The 23266-nt window shown below is 42.3% G+C and overlaps 1 protein-coding gene across 10 annotated transcripts in view; it reads right to left on the minus strand.

Annotated features, from left to right (window-relative positions):
* The window catches only part of Epb41l3 (erythrocyte membrane protein band 4.1 like 3), a 211384-nt gene that overhangs the window by 183355 nt on the left and 4763 nt on the right, over positions 1–23266 (minus strand). Inside the window, exon 1 of one of the 10 annotated variants that reach the window (XM_087194585.1) lies at positions 11065–11691. The exons of the other annotated variants lie outside the window; for them this stretch is intronic. Coding sequence (XP_087050711.1) covers positions 11065–11131 — 67 coding nt within the window. The 5' untranslated portion in view covers positions 11132–11691. Of the gene's footprint in view, positions 1–11064; positions 11692–23266 lie in introns of those variants that run through there. 10 annotated transcript variants of the gene reach the window in all.

A 23266-nucleotide genomic window follows, 5' to 3' on the forward strand; every position in this document is an offset into this window, starting at 1 on the left:
TCTTTGGGGGATTTCCAGCAACATTTCCTGACAGGAAGACTCTGCTGTTCATTGGATATCTGCTCTTCCCACTTTTGTGATAGTGTGAAAGTCCAGAGCATAACACAGCAAAAGACAGCTGAGGTCTAACTGCGCTGACTACAGAGCCGCCCTACTCAGGCCACCTGTGATTTCTGAAACGTTTAGATGACAATCACAGATACAAAAATACATCTCAGCCAGGGACATTCAACCTTCTTAGCACTGCTATTTTCACCTGATACCACTGAGGGTGCATAGAGAAAGGAAACCCTCTGCTCATCCCAAGAACAGAGTTTGGAAAGAGATTTTGTTTTTCCTTTCTCACAATGATGTATCTCTTGAGACAAGCTGGGATCTACAACAGTGCTGTCTTCCCCATGAGGAAGTCATATATATTTGATAAACAAATGGAAAGTGGAGGAAATGTATAGAAAGAGATGCTCTTTCAGAATCCCTTTACTTTCCTCAATCTTTCACCAAGAACTTTTCTCAAGTCGGTGCTTCTTAACCAGGGCTATGGCAACAATGGCTGAGCACTGTGAGTTCAGTCGATAAACCTTCAGGAATTGTACGTAGTCAGCCTTCTGCATCCTTGGGTTCTACATCTGGAAGTGCAACCAACTGTGGATGGAAACTATTTGGGAAAAAACTGTGTCCGTACTGAACACACAGAGACAATCTTTCTTGTCATTATTCCCTAAACAATATAGCACAACAACTATTTATGCAGCATTCACATTGTATTTGATATTGTAAGTCTATAGTGATGACTTAAAGCATATGGGAAGATTGCATAGATTAAATGTAAACACTGCCAATTTATATCAGAGACTGGAGCATCCATGAATTTTGATATCTGAGAAGGTGTGAAACCAATCACCCATGGATACCAAGGGATAACTGTACAAATTTAATGTATATTCTAGCATGTTCCTCCTCCCACCCCCTGCTTACTCTCTGAAGACCTTTACAGCTTTTTAAAAATCTTTCAAGTAACTATAATCCAAAAGCAATTTAAAATCACTGCTCCAACTGCATTTTTGCATAAACAAGCTATAAGAGATTCATGAGCTGGTTAAATAAAGCAACAAGATACCCAAGAGTCTCCACCCTCTGGATATGTCAGAAGAACAATTCTCTCTTCTGCTTGGTCCAACCATGTACCTGAAGACCAGAACAGTCACATGAATTCTTGGACTCTCAGATCGATGAAGCCAGACCGAGCCTTAGAGATCACCTAATCCAGTACCTGTGAAACTCCAGCACGCACTGAATCATCTGAAGGACATAGCAGGATCTTGCTGGATCCCACCTCTTGCTCCTAGGATAGGAGCTAAGGGATGTATTTCTAACAAGATCCAGGTGATTTTGACGTATGTGATCATGGACCACACATAGAAAATCACTGATCTAATTTTATTTCCTGTATCACAGATAACTAGAAGGAGACCTTTAGTAGCTATCTGAAGTGACCTATCTAAAGTAACACAGCTAAACAGGAGGTCTGAGGTCTCTCAATAGCAGTAACCCCCTTAAGGAGGTCACATATGAAGTTCTTAAACTTTTCGATGACCACCACACATACGAAAATGTGTCTCAGTCAGAGACATTCGAATCAGTTGGCAGTGCTAGTTTCACCTGATACCACTGAGGGTCCATAGAGAAAGGAATTATTTATTTCTGCTCATCCCAAGAACAGAATTTGGAAAGGGTTTTTTTTCCCCTCACAATGATAAATCTCTTCTGACAGTTTTATTGCTGTGGCTAAAATGTTCTTTTAAAATGAAAACGTTATGTCATCCTTCTGACAATGCAATAAGAAAATTCTTTTCATAGGGTCCCTTGCATAACGTTTTAATAAGAAGGTATTTTTCCATCAACCTTTTGAATACATTTTTAAAAACTGTTTTTGAGGAGTACATTTCCCAGCATTTTGAAGACTCTTCTCTCCCGCTCCCCACCACTAATCAAGATCGGAGAAAGAAGCATAATCTACAAGGTTTGGCTTAGATCAAATTCTTTCACACTCCTGCCTTGCCCTATGCCAGTTGGCCGGGGGTCCGGGTCAGCTGGCTCTTTGTTCCTAACATCAGCTCCGAAGCCATCCGATCCTCCCAAGCCCCCTTTTATGTTCCTACCTTGGTCTTTCTGTTTCTCAGTTCACTAATTCCAGTCCTGAGCATCTCAGAACACTCATCCTCATCGAATTGTGACAGGGCATGGCTTTGGGATCCTCCTTCAGGGGTGGCCTCAGGGTCCTCCTTCACCCTGAAAATGTCACTGTGACTCACATGCTAGACTCCCGGGAACGTTTCCAAAGCGCTATAGAAAATGTGGGCCCAGGACGTGCAGATGGGAGGTGCTTTACTTAATGTCTCAGGGCATTAAACCACTGAAAAGCATTTCCAAAGACTTCCTGGAACTTTCGTTTTTCTAAAAAAAATTTTCTGTCATATCTCTTTTCTATCTGTTTATCTTGGGAAAAATAAAATTATTCCTTATTTGTTAAACAATGAATGTCATATTCAAGATGAAAATACAAGATAAAATCCATCTTTGACATTTAGGTCGATGACTTGTAGGTCAGTGAGGGTGGTCCCACAAGATTTCATCATCTAGTGACATTGCAGCCCTCTCACTTTGGGCACATAACTCTGTAATGTTCACACAATGAGGAAAAGCCCTGCTGACGCAGTCCTCAGAATGCCTCTCTGTCATTAAGTGACACACAACTATATTTGCATGCCCTTCTTAGAACTTACTGTTGTCACTGTGAGTAATGAACTTCTCCTTTGTGGGGAAAATATGAAGAAACTGATATTACAGCAATATTTTCAAAGCTATAAAAATTGTACTATTTACAGTAGTACAACTCCAATTCGTGGTTGCTAAGTAAACCAATCTGAATATTAAAGCTGGATACAATGCAAAAATTTTCAAGATATAATTGGATGACACTATTGAAAGCATGAGATAAAAATGTCAGTCTAAAATTCAAGGCCCTGTTTACAAAAATAAATAAATAAAATTTTAGACCATAGCTCCGACTTTATTAACTGTTAAGATATTTCAAACTGTTTTATTTAAGACTCTTTTCTTGTTATTCCGCCAGAAAATTGGATCTAAATCCATTCACCACAGGAAGACGTAACAATTACAACTTCAAATTGAATCTAGACATGTGCATGATGTAATTCTGCCTTTTAAAAATCTGTGTAAAAATAAGAATCTGTGGAGGAATGAGGAGAGGCTGAAGAAGGCTTCCATATCCCCAATGACATGAGCGAGTTAAACCCTAAAAGCACTTTATGAAATATCAGTGTCTTTCGTTTTGCAACCTTATAAAGAAGTGGATTGAGCTAATTGCTGCCTTTTAAAAAAAAAAATCTCACCATTTTTTTTAACCCCAAACCTACACTAGGTGGAGCCCCTTGTCCAAGATTTGGAGTGATTTTTTAAAAAAAAACAGAGAAAGGGAAAAAAGCCAAACAAACAAAAAGAAAAGGAAAAAGATACTCATTCTTCCATTTTTAAAATGTAGCTTTAAAATCTACAGTACTACCAGAAAAACAATTTTTTCCATCACTGAAGCCATGAAAGCAAACGGTACCTTTAGCATTTACATCGGAAAAGTATTAGCTTCAAACCTGCTCTGGCAGAACCAGAGGGAAGGCCCTGGATTCCAGTGCAACATTAAAATTCATTTGAGGTGAGGAGCAGAAGGATCCTGGGATAAAAATCCTTTTTGGATACTTGCAAAAGCATTTTAACAATGTTAATGCTCTCATGAGCCCAAAGTAGACACGGTACTCAGGTAACTCCTGGCATCCCAGTTAGAGATACATTATTGTTAAAAACAAACAAAAGACTTTTAAAAAACCACTAGTGCACTAGCAAAAGGCAAAACATCCAAAATACACCCAAATCTCTATGTTTTCCAGGATGCAAAACTGAGGGGTTCTAGATCCTGGTAAAGCACAGGTTCAGTTGTGCGTAACTAGGACTCCGGGTTAAAAATAGGCTCTGTCTGTACTGTGTCCCCTCACTGTGGGCTCAGATAAGACCTCTGAGATAAGGCTGCCAGAGACTGCCCATTCCCGCAGGATACAGTCCTTGCAGCCTCCTGCCCGGCGCTGTGCTATCTTGGGCCTGGCCTTCCAACCTCAGATGCAAAGTTCAGCCCCAGGCAAGAGCTCTTGCCCAGTTCCTGAGGTTTCTGCTGACAGGGCCCACGAGGATCTGTCAGTTTACCAGGCAATAAAATGTTGTAGAGTCATTTTTTTTCTTCTTCTGATTTCTACAAAATCTTAGGCCAGGCAAGAAGACATAGTTCTGCTGACAGCTGAATTGTGCGGTGAAGTAACCTTTGAACAAACACAAATCCCTGACCTCGTGTAAATTCCTCCCAGAAAGTCCAGGAGACTGGTTGGGTCAGGGGTCAGGCCAGTACGAAGGCAGTGACAGCCATCCTAAAAACCCACTTCCCTGCATATCCAGGTATTTATTATACCTGTCGATCCAAAATGTTTACACAAAAACCAATTTCCGTGGATGTTTGCCTCATATTTTCCATAAGCAAACTGATTTGTTCCCTTTGCAAACTAGTTAGTTACTAAATCAAATTATAACTCTGCAACCATAAATGATTTACAGAAACAAAGCTAACCGGAGTAAAGAGGAACAGCGCTTTGGAATGGCTGATTTTCATGCAAGACAGAGGAAATTTTTAAAAACAGAAAAGCAACTTCTATAAAGGACCTGTAGCATTAGGCTCTGAAGCCATTTATTTGCTTTAAAAAGGCTGAACGATTTGGATATGTTATCCAAAGTGGGTAGCTTTTTTCAATAAAATCGACAGAAGCTTTCATTTACAACTGGTCATTAAGATACGGATGTTTTCTCACCAACTCTTACACTGAGGGTAAAGCAATGTGACCTCCGATATAATGGAGTTTTCCTGTTAGATTTTCAACTAGGGCAGGGGATACAGCACATCCTATAGTACAGAACATCCACATTTCCTCTTAATGCTTCTTCTCCAACGCCCCTGCTAGAAATGCAGCCGTTGTTAATACGAGGGTAATAAATTCTTACAAGGAAAGTTATATTCAAATTGTTTCCCTAAAACATACAGGTGAGCTGGCCTCCTGGTCTGCTTCTGGCACCATATGAGGAAGGTGATGGTCAGCCCACTGAGAAGGATCGATCCAGACTCAACAGATTTACGGTTCTTCTGTCTGTCTGCCCTCCTGCTTTATGCCTAGGGTCCCGTCTTCAGAAAAAGGAAGACAGTTTTAAAATTCGACATTAGGACCAACAGGAATATGGTTGATAAAGAAAGGTACCAAATAAAATAGATTTTAGAATAAATTTTCCTAGGTAATAAGCTCAATCTTTATATGCCAGGGAGGACAGAACTTGATGAATCAATTGTTTTTCTCATTTTGTTGACATTCAGTATTGGTCCTGGGTGCAACTTCTTTCTACACAAAGTAATGTTTCCTTATCACCAACACTCCCTTGTAAGCATAATTTAGAACTTTGCTATTATAACTCAGGATGCTTCATTTTTTTTCTCCTTCTCACTAAATGTTGAGAGAGAGAGAAAGAGATAATGCCTTATCCATCAGCACTGTCATTATCTGAGCAATAATTAAAGATAAAGTAGGGAAAAAAAAGAACTACATATACACAGGGATGATCAAGGGGCAGGGAGCCCTGTGTCAGGGAAGAGAGAGGAACAAAGGCACTTTCTCCCAGACATAGGGAGGCCTGAGCAGAGCACTGCTGCCCGCAGCAGCTCGGGGTCACTGTGGGCAGTGGTGGCCTGGGAGGGGTCGGGGGCAGAATCGGAAGGCAGGGCTTGCAATAAGGGCTGCGGGCCCAGCCTGGGATTGGGATACAGTCCCACATTTGGGGACCTGTTCCCTATAAGAATCAGACCTGATGTCATGGCAGTCACTTTATATTTAGAGTCTGAGAATAGCATGAAGAGAAAAATTGATGTTCCTGATTTCACTGGCAACTGTAGGCTTTGCCAAGGGTGTGCATCGTTCAATACATGGAAGTTAGGAGGTGCAGAAGCTAAAAAGTTGAATGAGGTACGATTTGGGGCAGAAAAAGTAAAAACTAACATTTCTTAGAAGGGTGAAATTCAGTCTCTGAAGGTTCAAAGCTTATCTCACATTACATCTATTCCAGGGGTGCGCGCGCACACGGGCGCACACACACACACACACAAACCCAAACACCCACGCATGCACACATACACATATGCATACACACACATACTCCCCTGCTGAATGTGATTAGGTGCATCTTTTCTCTGCTATCCTCTGCTTGTACTAGTCTTAAAATTACAGTCCTATTCTTCTCTGCATTATGATCACGTTAAATAATGTCTTCACCAATGGCTTGAAACCCTCTTATCTCCTCAGTGCTTGACTTCCTTCCTTTTTAGCGGCCTCATAACATTTTGGGTAGGAATAACTGCTTATAGAATGAGTAGCTGAAGTTTTACTACGTGGAATACTGTTTTAAAAAATCCTATACATTTACTGCTTTTAAGTTTGCTAGGCTTAATTAAATCTTAAGGAGTTTTTGAGAATCATACATTCTTATTCAGAGAGAAATCCATTTTATTAAAACTACTTCTATTAAAACTGGAATTACCTAAGTGTCTCATTTCTTCTAAGACCCCCTTCTCCAGTGTTCCAAATCCTCAGGCATTTTGCTCTTCTTTAGTTAATTTCACAAAAAGTAATGCCTGTCTGTGTTGGACACTGCGATATACCAACTGGATCCCCTCACAGAAATGGAGGATTCATGATTCTCCCTCCACTGTGGAAATCGCCCCCACTGAAGACATATCCATGCCACAGCTCCTTCCAGGGGCAGCCATCACCCAAAAAGACCACCATGTGTGGGAGTAGAAATCTCAAGTCCTCCCCAGCTAATCGGAAACTACGAGAGCTGCTCCCAGGATAGACTGAGACACCCCTTGGGACTGCACCCAAGCCCAACTTCTCCCTCTGCCCAGCTCTGCTTCCCTGCCTGCCTTTGGTCCCAGCTCTACCTGCTCACAGACAACTTGACCACCAGGTCGCTTCATAGCCTGCTTCTCCCGAACATAGCCTGGGATACCCTCCCACATTTCACACGTTAAGCAGACAGAAACCGTTAAAAGGTGCAATCTTGGAATTATTATTTCATTCAGCTTTGTATTATGGTCATTTGTTAAATAATGCCCTTACCTACTAGTGGTTCTTTGGGATTCTAGAAAACAGTGGGGTGATATCATGGATACACCCGTCACTCCCAAACAACCCGCAGAGTCTGGTGAGAAAGGCACAAGACCCAGGCTGCTGTAAGGGTGTGGCAGATTCTTAGCCCAGGAGGCGCAGAGACAGGAAGGCTGGGAGCCTGGAGGTCAGCAGAAGCTGTGTGTGACGGACAGCAGCAGTACCGGAGAAGGCATGGGGAGGGGCTGCAGATGGAGGAGAAAGGTGTGAGAAATCCCAGATACAGGGAGCCCCATGTGAAATGTGGGGACCTGGGTGGGTGAGACAGAATCAGGGAAATCACTTACATCACTTGAAGAGCATCCTAAGGAGCTTGGTTCTTGGTTTTTTGCTTTAGTTTTTGTTTGTTTGTTTGTTTTTAAAGACTGACACGTAATACAGATGACTTTTCCACACAGTATATATTTCTAGAATTTTCCAACTCCTTTCCTCCACCAAAATTGTTTGAGAAAACAAAGCCAAGAGCAGCATCATAGCCATTTTGGGGAGAGGGTATAGCACTGATGACACCCTTATATAAACATGTGAGAGATGACATCTTCTATTAAACATGAAATCATTCATTTTGGAATAAATTTTCAAAACATCTTGTTTCATTTTGAGAAAAGAAAGAGACAAGTCTGTCTTTCCAGACCTCCATTACACAGGTCATACGAAAAGGTAAGTAAACATGTGCTACTGGTGAAAGATATGTTACTTATTGTTATTAAAACAAATGAAGTGTACAGATTTGAACCTTTTAACTCAGCTTTGGATATGTTCTACTTTTGTCATTGCTTGGCTACTTATTTGGTGATCGCAATCATTGCCATTGTGGGTAAGAATGTCGCTGACATCTCGATGTACAACATAAATATCTGAGCTCTATTCACCCATCTTGGGCTTCCCTCTTAACTAGAAATTACGCAGAAATAAAAGTTAAAAACTATGCATACTTAAAATTCCTAAAATTGCCACAGGGGAGCATCTCAGAAATCCTGGGTGACTCAAATTATCCATGGCTGCCATTGGCAATGGGACAGATGGTGGTGCTGGCAAAAGGCTGCAACCGTTTCTTCCTCTGTTCCCATAGAGGAATCAACCCTGGGGCAGAGGCGAGTGTCAACAGTATTGCTATGATGGGCAGCTTGAGTCTAGTTTGTGCTACTTAAGAGTTTTAAAATCGAGCATCCAGTTTATTATTAGTGACACCTCAGGGCCTGTGACACCCACCTCAGTGAGCAAGATCTTGTGACACTAGGGAGGGAAAAACACACCAGGACAATACGCAGCCACGGGATACTGGAAGTGAGAGCCCTGGTGAGAATTACAGTTTGGATGTGTCTCTCTGAAGTTAGATAGCAGATGGAAGAAAGATGAGAAGAAGGGTTTAGCTGTCACAAAACTCAAATAAGATGTGCTGAGGGTTTTCCAGAGCAGGCACCCGGGTATCCCTGCGGATGGCCAGAGCCACACGTGTCAGGGATTTCTGGAAGGCAGCAAGCCAGGCGGCTGACCAAGATAACTTTCTCCTTTCCATGTCTCTCTGACTTGGAGAAGAGCCTGGTTATTACCCTGGCTAATAAAGCAGAAAGTTAGCCATTAGAGAAGGACTCAGGACTAGAGGCAGGAGCCCTAACACTCAATAACAAGGGTCAAAACTCGAAATGAAATTTGTAGGTAGAAGGGTTTCTCTGAATCTAGAAAAACAAGTTCAATTCTGTTTAATTTTTTTCTTCCTAAGCTACTATTAGTTTTACTAAAATACAGTTATACTGTCAGATGCAAAGATGTACATTTGTCTAGAAAAAGAAAGAACTTTATAGGGCAAATCACCCTCCTAATATGTTCTTATTAAAATTGCTCCTATTCCTCACATGCCCATAAGATTGTCACTTTTACCTCAGAACTTGACATAAATGTCAGAAACAAGAAAAATTCAGATGCACATGACAAACATCATCTAATGCCTATGGTTAGAGGTACAGAGGTCCAAATGTAAGTTAGACAGGCTAAAAGGAAGGGTTTAGTGAAGACATTTTATAAACATGAAGCAGAATCTGATCACCCTGATTAAACCAGACTCTCAATTTGCTACCTAGTGGAGAAAGAAAAAGGGCAGAGGACATAGAACTTAGGAGAAAATAATATAGTAGAACACCACTGCTTGTGCTTTGCTATTTTTAGAATTATACACTTCTGAGAAATTTTCTGAGTGTTTCACAAATAAAGTGTTAGATTCAAAAGCTTTCAAAGTCTTAGACAGATGAGGAACTCACAAGACCTGGCTGGTGAACAATTCAAAAGACGAAGCTTTGGCTACCAATTATTACTGGAAGAGAAAATGAGATTTTAGCATGACTGTTCAGTTGGTTATTGTTTCCCATGATGGAGAGAGAAGTGAAAACTCCAGAAGGAACACACAGTGTAAATCCCAAAAAGTGATTTCTAGACATGGGGCTGGAAACCATCACATAACCCAACAGGCGAAGCAGCTGATTAGGTGGTAATTGTGTCAAATCAGCTGCTCACGGAGCAACAGATTAACGACACATATTCTTAAGGATATTTATGGGCAAGTAAATCATCTAAGATAAAGATTCCCAAATTACTTATACCAGAATAGAAAGTCTTACAAACATCAATGCCAAATTCATACCAACCTTGAACGTAATTTTAGAAATTTCAGAAATAACAGATTGCAACAACAAACACTGTTTGCTGCCAGCAAGTGAAATCCTGGCGCCTCAACCAGCCTAGACCATGATGTGGCAGCTTGAAATCCACTGACAGAGGGGGACTCAGGTTGATAATCAAAGCAATGACTTTCCTATGGTGGTCTGTCTCAACGGGTTCTTTCTTAACCAGCTGTGCTAAATCCTTTTTAAAAAACACAGAAGATACTGAACCGGCCTCTTCCATAAGATCCTGGCAATCAGCAACTCTCCCCAGAATCTTTCTTCCCATATCCTTGAGAACTAAGCAAAAGTGTATTTAAAAGTAGGTATATTCAAAAACCAGACCCTGTCTAGTCCGCATCCCATAGCGAAAAACACATCAGCAGCTCACAAGCCCTTCTCCAGTCCTGGTCCTCATGCAAATCAGCACAGGGTTTGGTACACTGTTGTTGCTCACTTTTGGAAGAACTAAGTTCAAGTTTGATGCTTAGTCATTTTGCTACCTTGAGTTTTGACATCATTCACTAAGGACAAATGGAGTGAGAAAGTAATGAATTAAATATAAACACGTCAACAATGTACCACTTCCCTCCGGTTTATATTGGGAAAGTGAACCACAAAAGTATCACAAAAATAAATACATTTGTACCTGTATTTTCCATAAATGATAAATATGTATAAAGATTTGAGTTATGTGATTCATAGAGCAGACTGAGAAAAGAAAATTCAGTGTCAAGCTAGTGGGATATTTTTAAATTGCTTTGTCATAAGGAACTATTATTAATGATGGTATAGACCCCAAAATGGGGTGTAGAAAACCTACAGAAAAGTCTAAATAGCAACTTGGACCAATGAATCTGATTCTTCTTCATTGCACATGAACTTGGGTGATGGCAACAGTGCACCTGGAAATCTTCCCCTCTCCAGTGTGGGGGGTTTAATCTCTAAGCAAAGGTGTATGTGGCCCACGTACACAGCGGCTCATGCTTGAGGTACTTTCCCATCAAACAATTTTCCTTGGCAATTTTTTTCTTCCACAAGCAAAGAGAAAAATGAACAGCTTAAACATTAATTTCAGGACTCACCCACATTATCCACATCCAGATTCCAAGGACAGGATTTTTCCAGGTGATAAGGAGATCCACATCCCATGTTCCAAGAAGCAGTAAGACAGGCAAGCAAAACAGAGAAGAAAAAGGAGAATTAGGAGAATTTCGACAAGTGGTGGCAACTTACTCCACATCAAGCATGCTCGTAACAGTTCCCCCTTTTCTAGAAGTGACCTCACTGCCAAGATATCCTGGTGTAAGGAGAAAGTTTCTGTTAAAAAACAGCTAAGGTAGATAATCCCTGAGTGAAGCAAAGGGGTGGTGCATTACCATTTTCATTTAACACACACACAATACTATATTTGGATGTGCAGTGGATGTCCCCAGAAAGATAACGGGAAAGAGTTGTGTAAGTATACAGGGCAATTGCAATAATTAAAGAGTGGAGCTGCTGCAAGGTAGAGGTGCAGGCTCCTCAATATCATAGTCAGAAAGCCTGGTAAAACCATTTGGACACTCCACCAAGCATTTGACTACAACAATTCTAATGACACACTCTCAAGGAATATAAAATATTACCCTGTTTACATGTGCTACAGGTCAGAGCCATACAAGAAAATCTGAATTCTTCAAAGAAAGGACCAAAGAAATAAAATGTCACTATTATCATTTTTATCAAAAAACTATTTATTTATTTAACTATTTATTGCTATTTATTTCAAAAAACTATTTATTTATTTAATAACACATTCATTTTTTATAATAAAATGAATGTGTTATTAAATGTCTACGATACATGATATGATACATGATACACTGTTTTTGCATCTTACTAGATGTGATAACTGCTCTATTTGTGTAGCATAAATTCACATAAAATGTATTTTCAAGTAGATGGAATTCCTCAAACTGAGTCTGCATGGAGAACAGCTCATCTGGCACGAGCTCTCCACGTGGAAGTCTTGCTAGAGTAAAACCTGTGCTCCTTGGGGCCACCTGGGCCTCCGGGACCCGTGTCTTTCAGGGGCACATTGCTAATCAGTTCTATCAAAAGCTACTGCTTACTCAGAGGAATTCAAAGCAGGGTCTTGAAGAAATACATACACTTGAGCTCACAGCAGCAATTTTTCGTAAGAGCCAAAAGGTGGAAGCGTCTTAGCATCCATCAACAGGTGAATGGATAAACAAAAACTGATAGGGATACTATTCAGCCTTAAAAGGGAAGGGAATTCTGACACACATGACTATACCGATGAACCCTGAAGACATTATGCTATGTGAAATAAGCCAGACACAAAATGATAAATGCTGTATGATTACAAAAATCGAGATTCCTAGAGTAGTCAACTCACAGAGACAGAAAATAGAAGGTTGGTTGCCAGGGGCTGAGGAGAAAGGAAGTAGGCAGTTGTTAGGTAGGTACAGTGAAGAGTCCCCAAAGATGGCTGTGCATCTGTGTAAATGCATGTAACACTACTGGATTTTACACTCACAAATGGTGACGATGGTGGATGTCATGTCGTGTGTTTTATTACAATAAAAAGAAATCCTACTGTCAAATTCTTGGAATATTTCTGGCTACCCTGTGAGTTGGCACAACCTTCAAAAGAAAGAATGGGTAAGAGTATATGTCAACACTCACTGTAAAGTGTTAAAAGAATGCAATTTGTAATAGAACCAAAAGTGGTCTAGCATTCATTCAAAACATTTGTTTTCTTCTTAGCAGATGGCAGGACGAGAATAGGGGCTTAACCTGCACTGGAAGAGATCGTGACAAAAGTTCTGGCGGAGACCAGGGGCCGGGCAGGCTCCCAGCAGTCAGTCCACAGCCCTCGCAGGATGCAGGGGGACCACCTCTGCTGTGGCACTGCGTCCCCTCCAAACCCACGATGCCTCCAAAAGTGCTGACTGACATCAGGGCTGCCATGGCCATTTCAGGTTTTCAAAGTCAAATACCTGGGTTTTGGGCAATGTTGTTCTTCTTAATCTGATTTTCCTTGGTTCTGGTAATGAATGGTGAATTTCCTCCTCATGTCACCCAGGGAAACTTTAATGGCACTGGCCAGAGAATTCCCATGAGGAGCACAGTGGATTCTCTCTCACACACTCACTATTTCTAGTTGCTAAAAATCAGAAAAGTGGGGCCGAGGAGTAAGCTCAGTGGTTCCACTGCCTGCCTTGCAAGCACAAGGTCCTGAGTTTTATCCCCATTACGAAAAAAAAAAAAACCAGAAAAGTGAACACACTGGTGTATAAGGGAGTTGGTACAATGGAAATAAGCTTAAATGTCTGTGTTCAGAGCTTCTTGGCCTCTTTCATAGTGAGCTGAGCCCACTGAGATGGGGCAAGCTGCCATGGGAAGGACTTGAGTGTAAGATGTGGTTTTGGGTGTCCTTTAAGGAGCTTCATGACCTTGATTCTGTAGTGAACAAAGAGGACAGCAGATGTCCTGATTTCCTCATAGATTTCAGGTAGACAGCAAATGGAATGGAAACGTCTCTCTCTAGAAGACCTCCCAGAAACACAATACCATTGGACTGCAGGGCGGATAGGTCTGCCTCTCAGTGAGAATACTTGGTTCCTTCTCAGGTAACGATGACTGTAGGGTAGACAGCACACAGTGCAGCTCCAGCTGAGCTTTCTAACCTTTGCCTGGGTTGGATGTGGCAGGAGTGTCCTCACTGACTCCTGTGGTCAGGTAGCAAAGCAGAGATTTCTCCTGACCATGGTCTCCAGGAAGGGATTCGGATTAGAGAAGCTCATTAGGGTAGCGCCCAGGACTGATCCTGAGGACCGGGAGGCACACATGCTCACTCCCTGTCCCTCGTCACCAGCTGCCTGGGGACTCTGCCTCATGGTTTTGTCGGGTTGGGACATTCCTCAGAGGGAGGCTATCACCAGATGGAGGTGAGCTAAATAAACTTCGTTTTTGAGTAAAGTCACCTAGTTTCTGATATTTTGTTATAACAACAACAACAACGAACAACAAACAAACCTTACTTCTGCCCAGCGCCCTGCTGACTATTTTCCATCCTAACAGAGACCTGAGGGTCTATGGTTGATATGGTTCCTAATGTGGGGTCCGGAGTCTGGGAAGTTCCCAAGAGGCTTTCCAGGGAGCCCAGCAGCTCATACTTAGGCTCTATGTGCCATTTCCCTCTCATTCTCTCAGGCATGGAACTTCCTAGAAGCATGTGCCACATGGTACCTTGCCTTCCATTTCTAATGCAGAAGCAGATATAAGACTCTCTTCAGTTATCAAATTGATTTGCAATGCTACTTTGCATTAATTTAGTTTTGCTTTGGAAAAGATAGTTAACATTCATTAATATGGAATGGGTTTATTATTACTCTTTTTAGGTAAGTTAAATGTAAATATTTTAAAAAAGTTCTCTGTCGTAATTCCAATGCGGTTCACATCAATAGATAGAATGTGCAGAAAGTTCTGTGTAGTCCACAATGGTCTTTAAGAATATGAACAGGGATGAGGTCAGTGCTGTGAGGATTCCTGGTTTGAGATGGACAACAGGAAGGCAGAGGTACAAGAACAGGCTGCACAAACAAGAGCAGTCACAAGGACCCTGGCGTCACATGGAAGATTCTGGCCTCCATTCAGCAGGAGCATCAGAATAGTCTGTGGGGGGCTTCACTTCCCGTCCCTCTCTCTGAATATGACAGTTGTACAAATTAATTGTTCCACTCAGTCTTCTACTGCTTTGATTCACAAGTTTCCAGTACTCTAAAATGAATCTCACAGTTGCTTTCAAAAAGAAGAGCTTCCCCTGTAGCACCAGACACACATCCGAAGTCTGCTGATTTTAAAAGCCAACTATAGGTGAACTTGGCAAAGTATCTGTGGATGAGCTGCCTTTTAGTTCTCCACACCTCTCACATTTGAGTGGAGCCAGAGCTAGGGTCTTGGCTCCTGCTCCAGGGATTCTCCTTGGAATAGGACGAAATGGAACTAAGCTGATGACCACTTCAACAGAAGACAACGTTCCTGACCCCACAAGATCCCGCTCTGAGCCCTGCAAATCCTCCTTGCTCGTCCTCATTGGCTCGTCCTGTGCCTCTTCCCTCAGCACCCACTGCACACTCGATCCACCCTTAAGGCCCTGTGTACACATATTCCTTCTATTTTCACGGAAAAAAACCTCTCTTTCAGCTTCACTAAGAAGCCAGAGGCAAGAAACTATGGCGTTACTATTAATGCACAATGATTACAAAATTTATGACTTGTAACTTAGTGTTGGCAAGATAAAAATAAATTATTTTAACATGCAGTTTCCCAGAATAAATAGCACCTGAAAATGTGACTATGATTTTAGTAACAAAAAAATAGCTGCACATTCATAAAATCAGTGAGAAGAGACAAATCGGTGTCTTTTCCTGTCTTATCAAACCATGCCAGGGTCAGGGCTTGTGTGTGGGGAGGGCATGGACGTCCCATGGGCAAGGCTAGTTGTAGCAAAAGTATTTATCAAAATACATCCCCCAGGTTAGCACATAACTAACCAAGGAGACGGGTTTCACCCAAAAGGAGGCAACTGAGAAGATACTAGAAGCTTCCGTCCAGACTGAGATTATAGGTTGGATGTTAAATGTCCCCTGAAGGTCCACTGCTAATTACCAGTCCCCAAGGTGGGGCTGCTGGGAGGCAGTGGGACAACAGTGGTAGTGCCCAGGAGAGGTCATTGGGGGGTATCCTGGAAGGGCACCCTGGGCCTCTCCTTGCTCTCTTCTGCTTCCTGATTATTCGTTGAGCAGTTTGGCTCTACCAGGCGCCGCACCATGAAGTGCTGCCTAAACAAAGGGTCCCGCCAACCACAGACTACAACCTCTCTACCATGAGCCAACATAAAGCTCTTCTTCTTATATGTTTATTATCTCAGGTATTTTGTTATGGCAACAGAAAACCAGCCTATGGATATTTAAAAAACATGTCTTGCTGTAGACATGCAAGAATTAATCTAAAATATATAACAAGGTGTAGAATTCCCATGTTGAACAATACACATATCTTTACAAGATAATGCCTAATTATTTTCCAATACTGTTGTGTCATTTTACCAGAGGAGGATTTAATATTTTCATAAAATTCTCTCTTGAAATGTATCATCATTATAGTGTATCTTGTAGTGACTGCTGTTTGAATCCTGGGTCTCCGTGTAGAGTGATAAGCTTATTTTCCTCTTGTGACTATTCCTGTGCCTATGTTGGCACCTTGTTTGTGAGAGATGATAAATGAGTATCAAAAAAAAAAAAAAACTACACCCTGTGCTTGACTTGGGTTATCGGTCACTCCCATACTTTTATACCAATAGCATGCAAGGGTGATGGGGTTATTAATCCTTTCTTCAGGCTTGATTAATTCAATACGATTGCCTCTACTGATGACTTACATCAACACAACTAAGAAGAATGGGAGCTAAGAAATAAGAAGACAATGACTTGGGAGTAAAGGGAAATTAAAAAAGCCTGGCTATGAGCACCGGAGTGTGGCACTAGGCCTGGAGGAGGACAGGCCGGAAGACAGATGGGAGACTCAGGAGGGCTGCTCCAAAGCACTACAGGCTCATGCGAATTGTGCCGCCTTAGGCTATCCATTTGGGAGGCACCATTTAACTTCCCATCCCGGGGTCCCATACCTGATACTAGCAGTTCCAAAATTGGTTCCTAACATAGACTGAAGAGTTGCCTGGGCTAGCCTGGAAATCTAACTATAATTTTTAACATCTTCTCTCAGGGTAAAGAATTCCAAATTCTGAACAACTACTTGCAAAATGCACTTTTGGGAAAATGACTCATCTATGAAAGGGGGAATGCCTATATTCAGAATGTAGGTCTCTCTGCCTTTTATCGCTCTGGGCTTTTCACCCCAAAGGCTAAAAAAGCCAGAGGCTGAAGACAAGAAGCATTTCTAGGCTCTTGAAAGCAAAATGAATGACATCCATTAAACTAGCCTTTGATCATGATGCCTTCTGCTTTGAAAAATACTCAGAAAAGGAATGCCAAGGCCTCCCAAAATATGAGATGCACATTCCTTAGGTAGGAAAAGCAAAGTGCAAGAGAAGACCAAGGGCTTAAGAAAGAGAAGACAGGTCAGCAGCACCGCGCAACCCGTGACGCAAGGTCACACTCAGCAGAAACCAGGTTTCTCCCCGATGGGAGGGCAGTGGGAAAAGAAGAGGGCTTCCACAGGCTCCGATGGGGGTCGCTGGCCTTGCCTTCCCCACGTCTTTGAGGCCAGCTCTCTCATATATCTTGTGCAAACAGATACTTCAGCAGGTCAACCACCAGATTCCTGAATACAGTGTCTATCTTTGTAAACTTTGTGAAAAGTCAACAAAATAAGGTTAAGAACTCTACCAGGGATCTTGAAGAAGCGGCTCCATGCAGGCAAATTCAGCGAGTCTCTCCAACAACAAAGCCATCCACGAAAAGAATTTGCTTAGAACACAGCTCAGTGATTTTAGCACTGGTGTTCACAGACACCCTGTTTGGTGCCAAAAGTGGCATCAAGCTGCAGGCTCAGCACACGGAGACGTCAGGAAAGATGAAGATGTTTAAAGTTTACTCTGATTAACTCAGCCAAGCAGGCCTTTTTGAAAATATGAAAATTATCATGTGCTCTAGTTTTTCTCGTACAACATTGTGCTAAGCCAAGCTGCTGTAAGGATTTGCATTTACTGAACACCTACTATGTGCTGTATGTAAAGGACAACCGCACACATCTGGCTCTTGATTATTGAGAAAGATTGTAGCAGCAGGATAGGGGCAAGGCTGACGTTTCAGAGCAATGGGCAGAAGAGAAAAAGCGTATTTTTCTGGCTCATTATTAATTTTTTGGGAACTCAATGGGTATACTGCATTCCCTTTCATCCAAATTCAACCCAGTGAAGGCTAAAATGTAAGGAAATAGTTCTTTTCCTTTTTAGGTTTTCTTCTATTCATAACTGTCTCCTTAGTCTTGCTGAAATTACACTTTTGAGCAGACTCAGAATTTTATGGGTCAGACACTTTTCCTCACATCAACTCATTTCCAGGCAGCAAGGTAAGTGGCTGTCCAGGCAAAGCCACCAGCTGCTCTGAAGAGTTACATAAGCTGCTCCCAGCCTCCGGCAGCAGGGCAGGGCCACTGCTACCTCCCAGCAGGGCCTGCAGGACTTTGATCTTTCATAGGTAATCAGAGGTAACCCCCACTCCCTTCTGTAGGAGGCCAGGAAAGTCTCCAGAGGCAGGGCAACCTTTTCCCATGGGTTTGTCATTTTAACGGGCCCCACCTAGAAAAATCTTCCTGCTAGGCCCTGAAAACAATGCCCCAGACTTCTCTGAATTCCTCCATATCTAGGGAGAGAAGTGAAAGGAAAGGAAAATAATAAAATGAGATCCCAGGTCAGGTCGTAAATGGTGAAAGTGCCAGTAAAATCAGAAAAACAATGGATTAATGGTCAACATTTAGGTCAATGGGTTCTATTATACTCAGAATAAAAACTATCTTACTTGTGCTTATAATAATAATATATTATTATTATTACAGGATTCTTTTTTGTGTGCAAAGTGAAACTTTGTTTTCCTCATGTCAAAATTGTGACTCGACCACCCTGAGCTGTAAAAACAATTATGAATTTTATGCGATGTTGTGAGATTTAAAAAACGAGAGGGTTTAATCTATGATGATGCTTTAGTACCGCAGATTTGAAAGCTAGAAGCAGCTGTAACCCTATCATGAAAATGGATAAACTATCATCCAGGGACATTAAGTGCTGACCAACCCACAATCTGGAAAAGGAATCAGTGCTTATTTCCCCGAAACACGCTCTGTGCCCCTCTAGCTGTATCTTCTGGCTGCATTTGAAGTATAAGCAGAGTAACCTGAAAGGAAGGGGCTCACTCACACATTGAGGGCTCAGACATAACACAAAACCCTGTGACCCTTTTGCACTTGGTGAAACAGTCCCACATGTGCACAGGGACCACATTACTCACCACTGAAATACCTAATTCATCCTCATCTATAATATGTTTTTCTAAGGAAGCAAATAGCTAAGAATAGCTCAGATTGTTCAGCCTTCATAAGCAAGATGCAGATGAGGTTGTAACGTGATAATACTCCCCAGGATCCGTGTACTTTGGAGAGAAAAGGATCTAAGCCATCTGACTTGTGAAAAATAAGACCTATACATTTTAGCTTTGGTTATTCCAATATCTAAACCTTTAGAGAAAAAAAAAAGTTTCCCGGAAAAGAATCCAGGCCAAGAGAAGAGAGACTCAAGTGCAGACTTAGGCTTTGGCTATGCTCGGGATGCAGAGCTTGAGCTGGACGCTTCTCTGCTGGCCCTGACTCCGTCCTCTTGGACCATGGATCTTCCCCACCTGGTCAGGGTGGCCTTGCCATGCTGTCCTCCCAGGTTGCTCCTCTGCAGGAAGTCCTCCCACAGCTCCCCACTGACATTGACCCCGACACTGACAAGGGTCAGCTGGACTTCACAGGGTCACAGGCACCAGTGACCTCCCGCACTCCACGGCAACTGGGTCTCAGGGAAGCAGGAAAAGCACCACCTCCTGGCAGTGCCCCAGTGGGGTTGGTGACACCCGCTGGCACCTCAGGGCTCTCTGACGTTAGAGGTCACTGAAGTGGCCGGAGTAGGAGCCAGTGACGATGGATGGCTTGGTGTGTGTGGAACAGAGAGACTCTGGTTTAGTCAGGTGAGAGATCCTCAGGGATTCCTAATCACAGTGGCGGGGATCTGATGGTGGTTACAATCACCATCGTTGCAGGAGGTGATGAAATGCAAATGCAGTAGTGTTACAGTAATTAAACCGCGGTGGCCTGGAATCATGGGTTATATTGGTATCCACTATAAACAACCAGACAGACTGTCCATTTGAAAATAGGAAAGTACAGTAGTTTACCTAATTATAATTGTAACTAAATGATCCATGTAGATCACTGTGGAATATAAATTATTCACAGGTGGAGTTGAATATCTACAATACTTTTCCATCTTGAATGATTATGCAGATAGAGGGCAGAGATCGACAAAATAATAATTTTGTTTAAATGCAGAATAGTTTTACTGTAGTATTAGTAGGTTTATCTTCTCATTTGTATTCTGTTTTGCTTTTTTTAAAAACTTTGCAAAGTGGCAAGAAGAAAATTACATATACTTAGGGGTAAATTTCATTTCTAAAAATGGTTACAAAGTACATAAACAGGATAAAAGGCTTGAAATGCAAATAGTGAAAGTAAAGACTGATTTGATAAATATGAATTTTCAAACTAAATTAAATATTGATACTTATCATCGGACACCAAAGGAATAGGTATACTTTTTTGAGCACCTACTATGTGCTCGTCATGTGAGGAGTATTATTTCTATTTCTTACAAGCACTTTGCTAGGTAGGCATTCCTCAACTAGCGTTGCAGGAGAAACTAAAGCTCAGAACATTTAGTGATTTATCCCCAGATATTCAACTAGTAGCAACAGTACTGAGCATGTCTAGCAGTGGGTACTATTATGTCCCTTGGTACTAGACAAAGTAATAAGGTCATAGATATCATTCTACATTGTATCACCCTGCTAATTCTGCTGCTTAGGAACTGCAGGCTACTATAGATGATCCCGACATAAGAATGTTTGACTTTACAGTGGGGAGGAAGTGGTATGTATTCTGAAGGAACTATTCTTTGAATTTGGAATTTTGACCTTTTTCTAGTGGCAAGTAGCACGCTCCTCTCTCAGGCTGCAGGCCAGGAGCAGCAAGCTGCAGCTCCCAGTCCGCCATGCCATGCACTGTGTTGCTGAGCCCCAGTAAGCTGGGTGCAAAGGTACTGTCAACTTGCAATGTGTGTATCAGGGTGTAAGTCCACAGCACGTCAAGGAGCCCATGCATGTGAAACACTCTCCTTGCGTGATGATTTGTCTAACCCACAATGTAGCCTACAAAGGGCACCCAACATTCGAAGAAACAGCTGTGTCAGGGAGGACTCAACGCAGTCATATAGCAATCTGTGCCAGGAATGGTTCTTGAATCAGATGTCTAGATTGCCAGCTTATCAAAATGATCCTTGCCCACACACAAACCCTTGATCTCACTATTTAGCTCTGCAAAATTTTTGTGATAATTAAGGGGAATAATGAATGTTTTTATTTAAAGGTAAATAGGAGCCACTCGTTAAATATTTGCTTGTATTCAAATAGTCCTTGAGAGTGTTCCATGTTATACTCTTACAAAGGGGTTACAAAGATGGTATAATGCTGATCTAGTAATTAATTATTGTGAATGTCTCACGCTGCCACTCCTAAAGGGCCGTCACAAACATGAGATCATTTCATTGTTTTCACCTTGTAATGACATAGGGAATTCTGTGACTTTTGCCAAGGAAGCAGGTAATCAGAGAAAGGCTCAGTAAGCTCACCGAGGAGCTGGGTATGGAACAACTTTCTCATGTGACTCACACATATGTAGCCAAATATTGCACACTGTGGACAGCCAACATCCTTTTGTTACAGTTACATCAACTATAAATACCATGCATCAAAATGTATATACATGGATCCAGCAGCTTGGATAACTTAGACCTCAAGAAGAGACTTGAATATATACAGTAATTCTGTAATAAAGTGTCTGACTCCTTTCTATTCAAAACCTCAGTACTTGATCATGCACTGTGGATTTTACTGTTGTTATTGTTGTTTTTTATGCGCTCATTCCTCACGAGCAAAGAACTATTTACAACTATTTGATGAGGGTGTATTGTTCATCTGAAGTTTGAAGGCTTGTATGGCTAAGACTGTTTGGGTTGTTGCTTCAATGTGGAAGCTGGTGATTTTCTTATAATATTTTTTCCTCCATCTGACCGCAAATATTCAGTACGCACATGAGGTAAGGTCCCATCTTTTCATTTCAAAAAGTATGGAATTCCAAAAAGTCTCACCTTCTAAAAATCTGAATTAAGAGTTTTATCTAGATCAGAAACATTTCAATACATGGATAATTTTGTTCTATGAATCAAGGAGTCATAATGTCAACCACTCTAAAAGTGATTCTAGATCAGACAAATTCCTAAACCCAACCTAGGAATTTGCTCCACATTCCGGGATGTTTCCAGCACGTTCCAGGCACCCTGCTTGGCTTGCAAGCCAGTCTCTATCCCTGTCAGTTCGGCTCCCCACGTCCTGTCTGCTTTTGCAATCTTGGCAGAGCTCCCATGACTACATACTCATCTCTGCGATGAAGAATCTGATAATTTTACAGATTCTCCCCGCCCTAAATTAGCCATGTAATTAGATGAATGCCGCCGGAGAGGGTGGCTTTTGAATTTCTCCCCAGTGGCCTGTGCTCCGCTCTGCCTGTAAGGACTTGCTCCAGGGCCGGGTACTCCTTCCTTACAGGGTTTCACCCAAGTCTGTGAAATCCCCCTCTCTCTCAGGACTGCCCCAGCCCTCTGAGGACAGGCGTCTGCTCAGGAACATGTCACGGGGTCCCCACCCTGCGTGCCACTCTGTAGAACTTGAGGATGAATAAAATAGTGTCCTAGTTCTCAATCAGTGAGACACACTAAAGAATAAATGCACGGAACCGGCGTGGTGGTGGACACCTATAATCCCAGCACTTCGGGAGGCTGAGCAAGAAGATCACAAGTTCAAGGCCAGCCTGGGAAACCGAGGGAGACCTTGTGTCCAAATAAAAATGATAAATAGAAAAGGGCTTGGTGTCAAGGCTCTGGGCTCAATCTCAGGACACCCCTGCCCCATGCATGGTAAATGTCATAGGAGCAGGAAGAGCAGAAGGTTGCTAGAGGCACTGGTGAGAGCTGCAGCAGGAGATAACACGAACCTGCAGATGTGGAAGAGCAAACTCTGGGCTTGAACACAAACCTCGGCCTTTAGGAAGCAAGGGTGGTGAGAGGCTTGGGGCCGGGAGTGATATCATCAAAGCAGCCCTGCAAAAAGATTAAACTGAAGGCAGAAGCCTGAGAAGGTGAGGCCAGAGGGAGCTGGGACATTAATGTACCCGTCCACGCCAGAGGTGACAGGGTCTGGAGTAGGACAGATGGCAACATGATAGGAAAGAAGTGGCCACGGGAACCCCCAGGCCATGGCCACCGACATTCCATGCTGCGAGTCTGGGTTGGAACCCTGAGAAGAGGAGGTGAGGCGGGGGGGGGGAGGCTGGAGGAGGGTTTCAGGCACGTTCTGTTTGCAGTTCTGAGGAAGAGCCGGGGCCTGT

This window comes from Heterocephalus glaber, unplaced genomic scaffold (genome assembly GCF_053883595.1).
Source record: "Heterocephalus glaber isolate CG9 unplaced genomic scaffold, H.glaber_assembly_v1.0 deba00000331, whole genome shotgun sequence".
Classification (NCBI taxonomy): Eukaryota; Metazoa; Chordata; class Mammalia; order Rodentia; family Bathyergidae; genus Heterocephalus; species Heterocephalus glaber.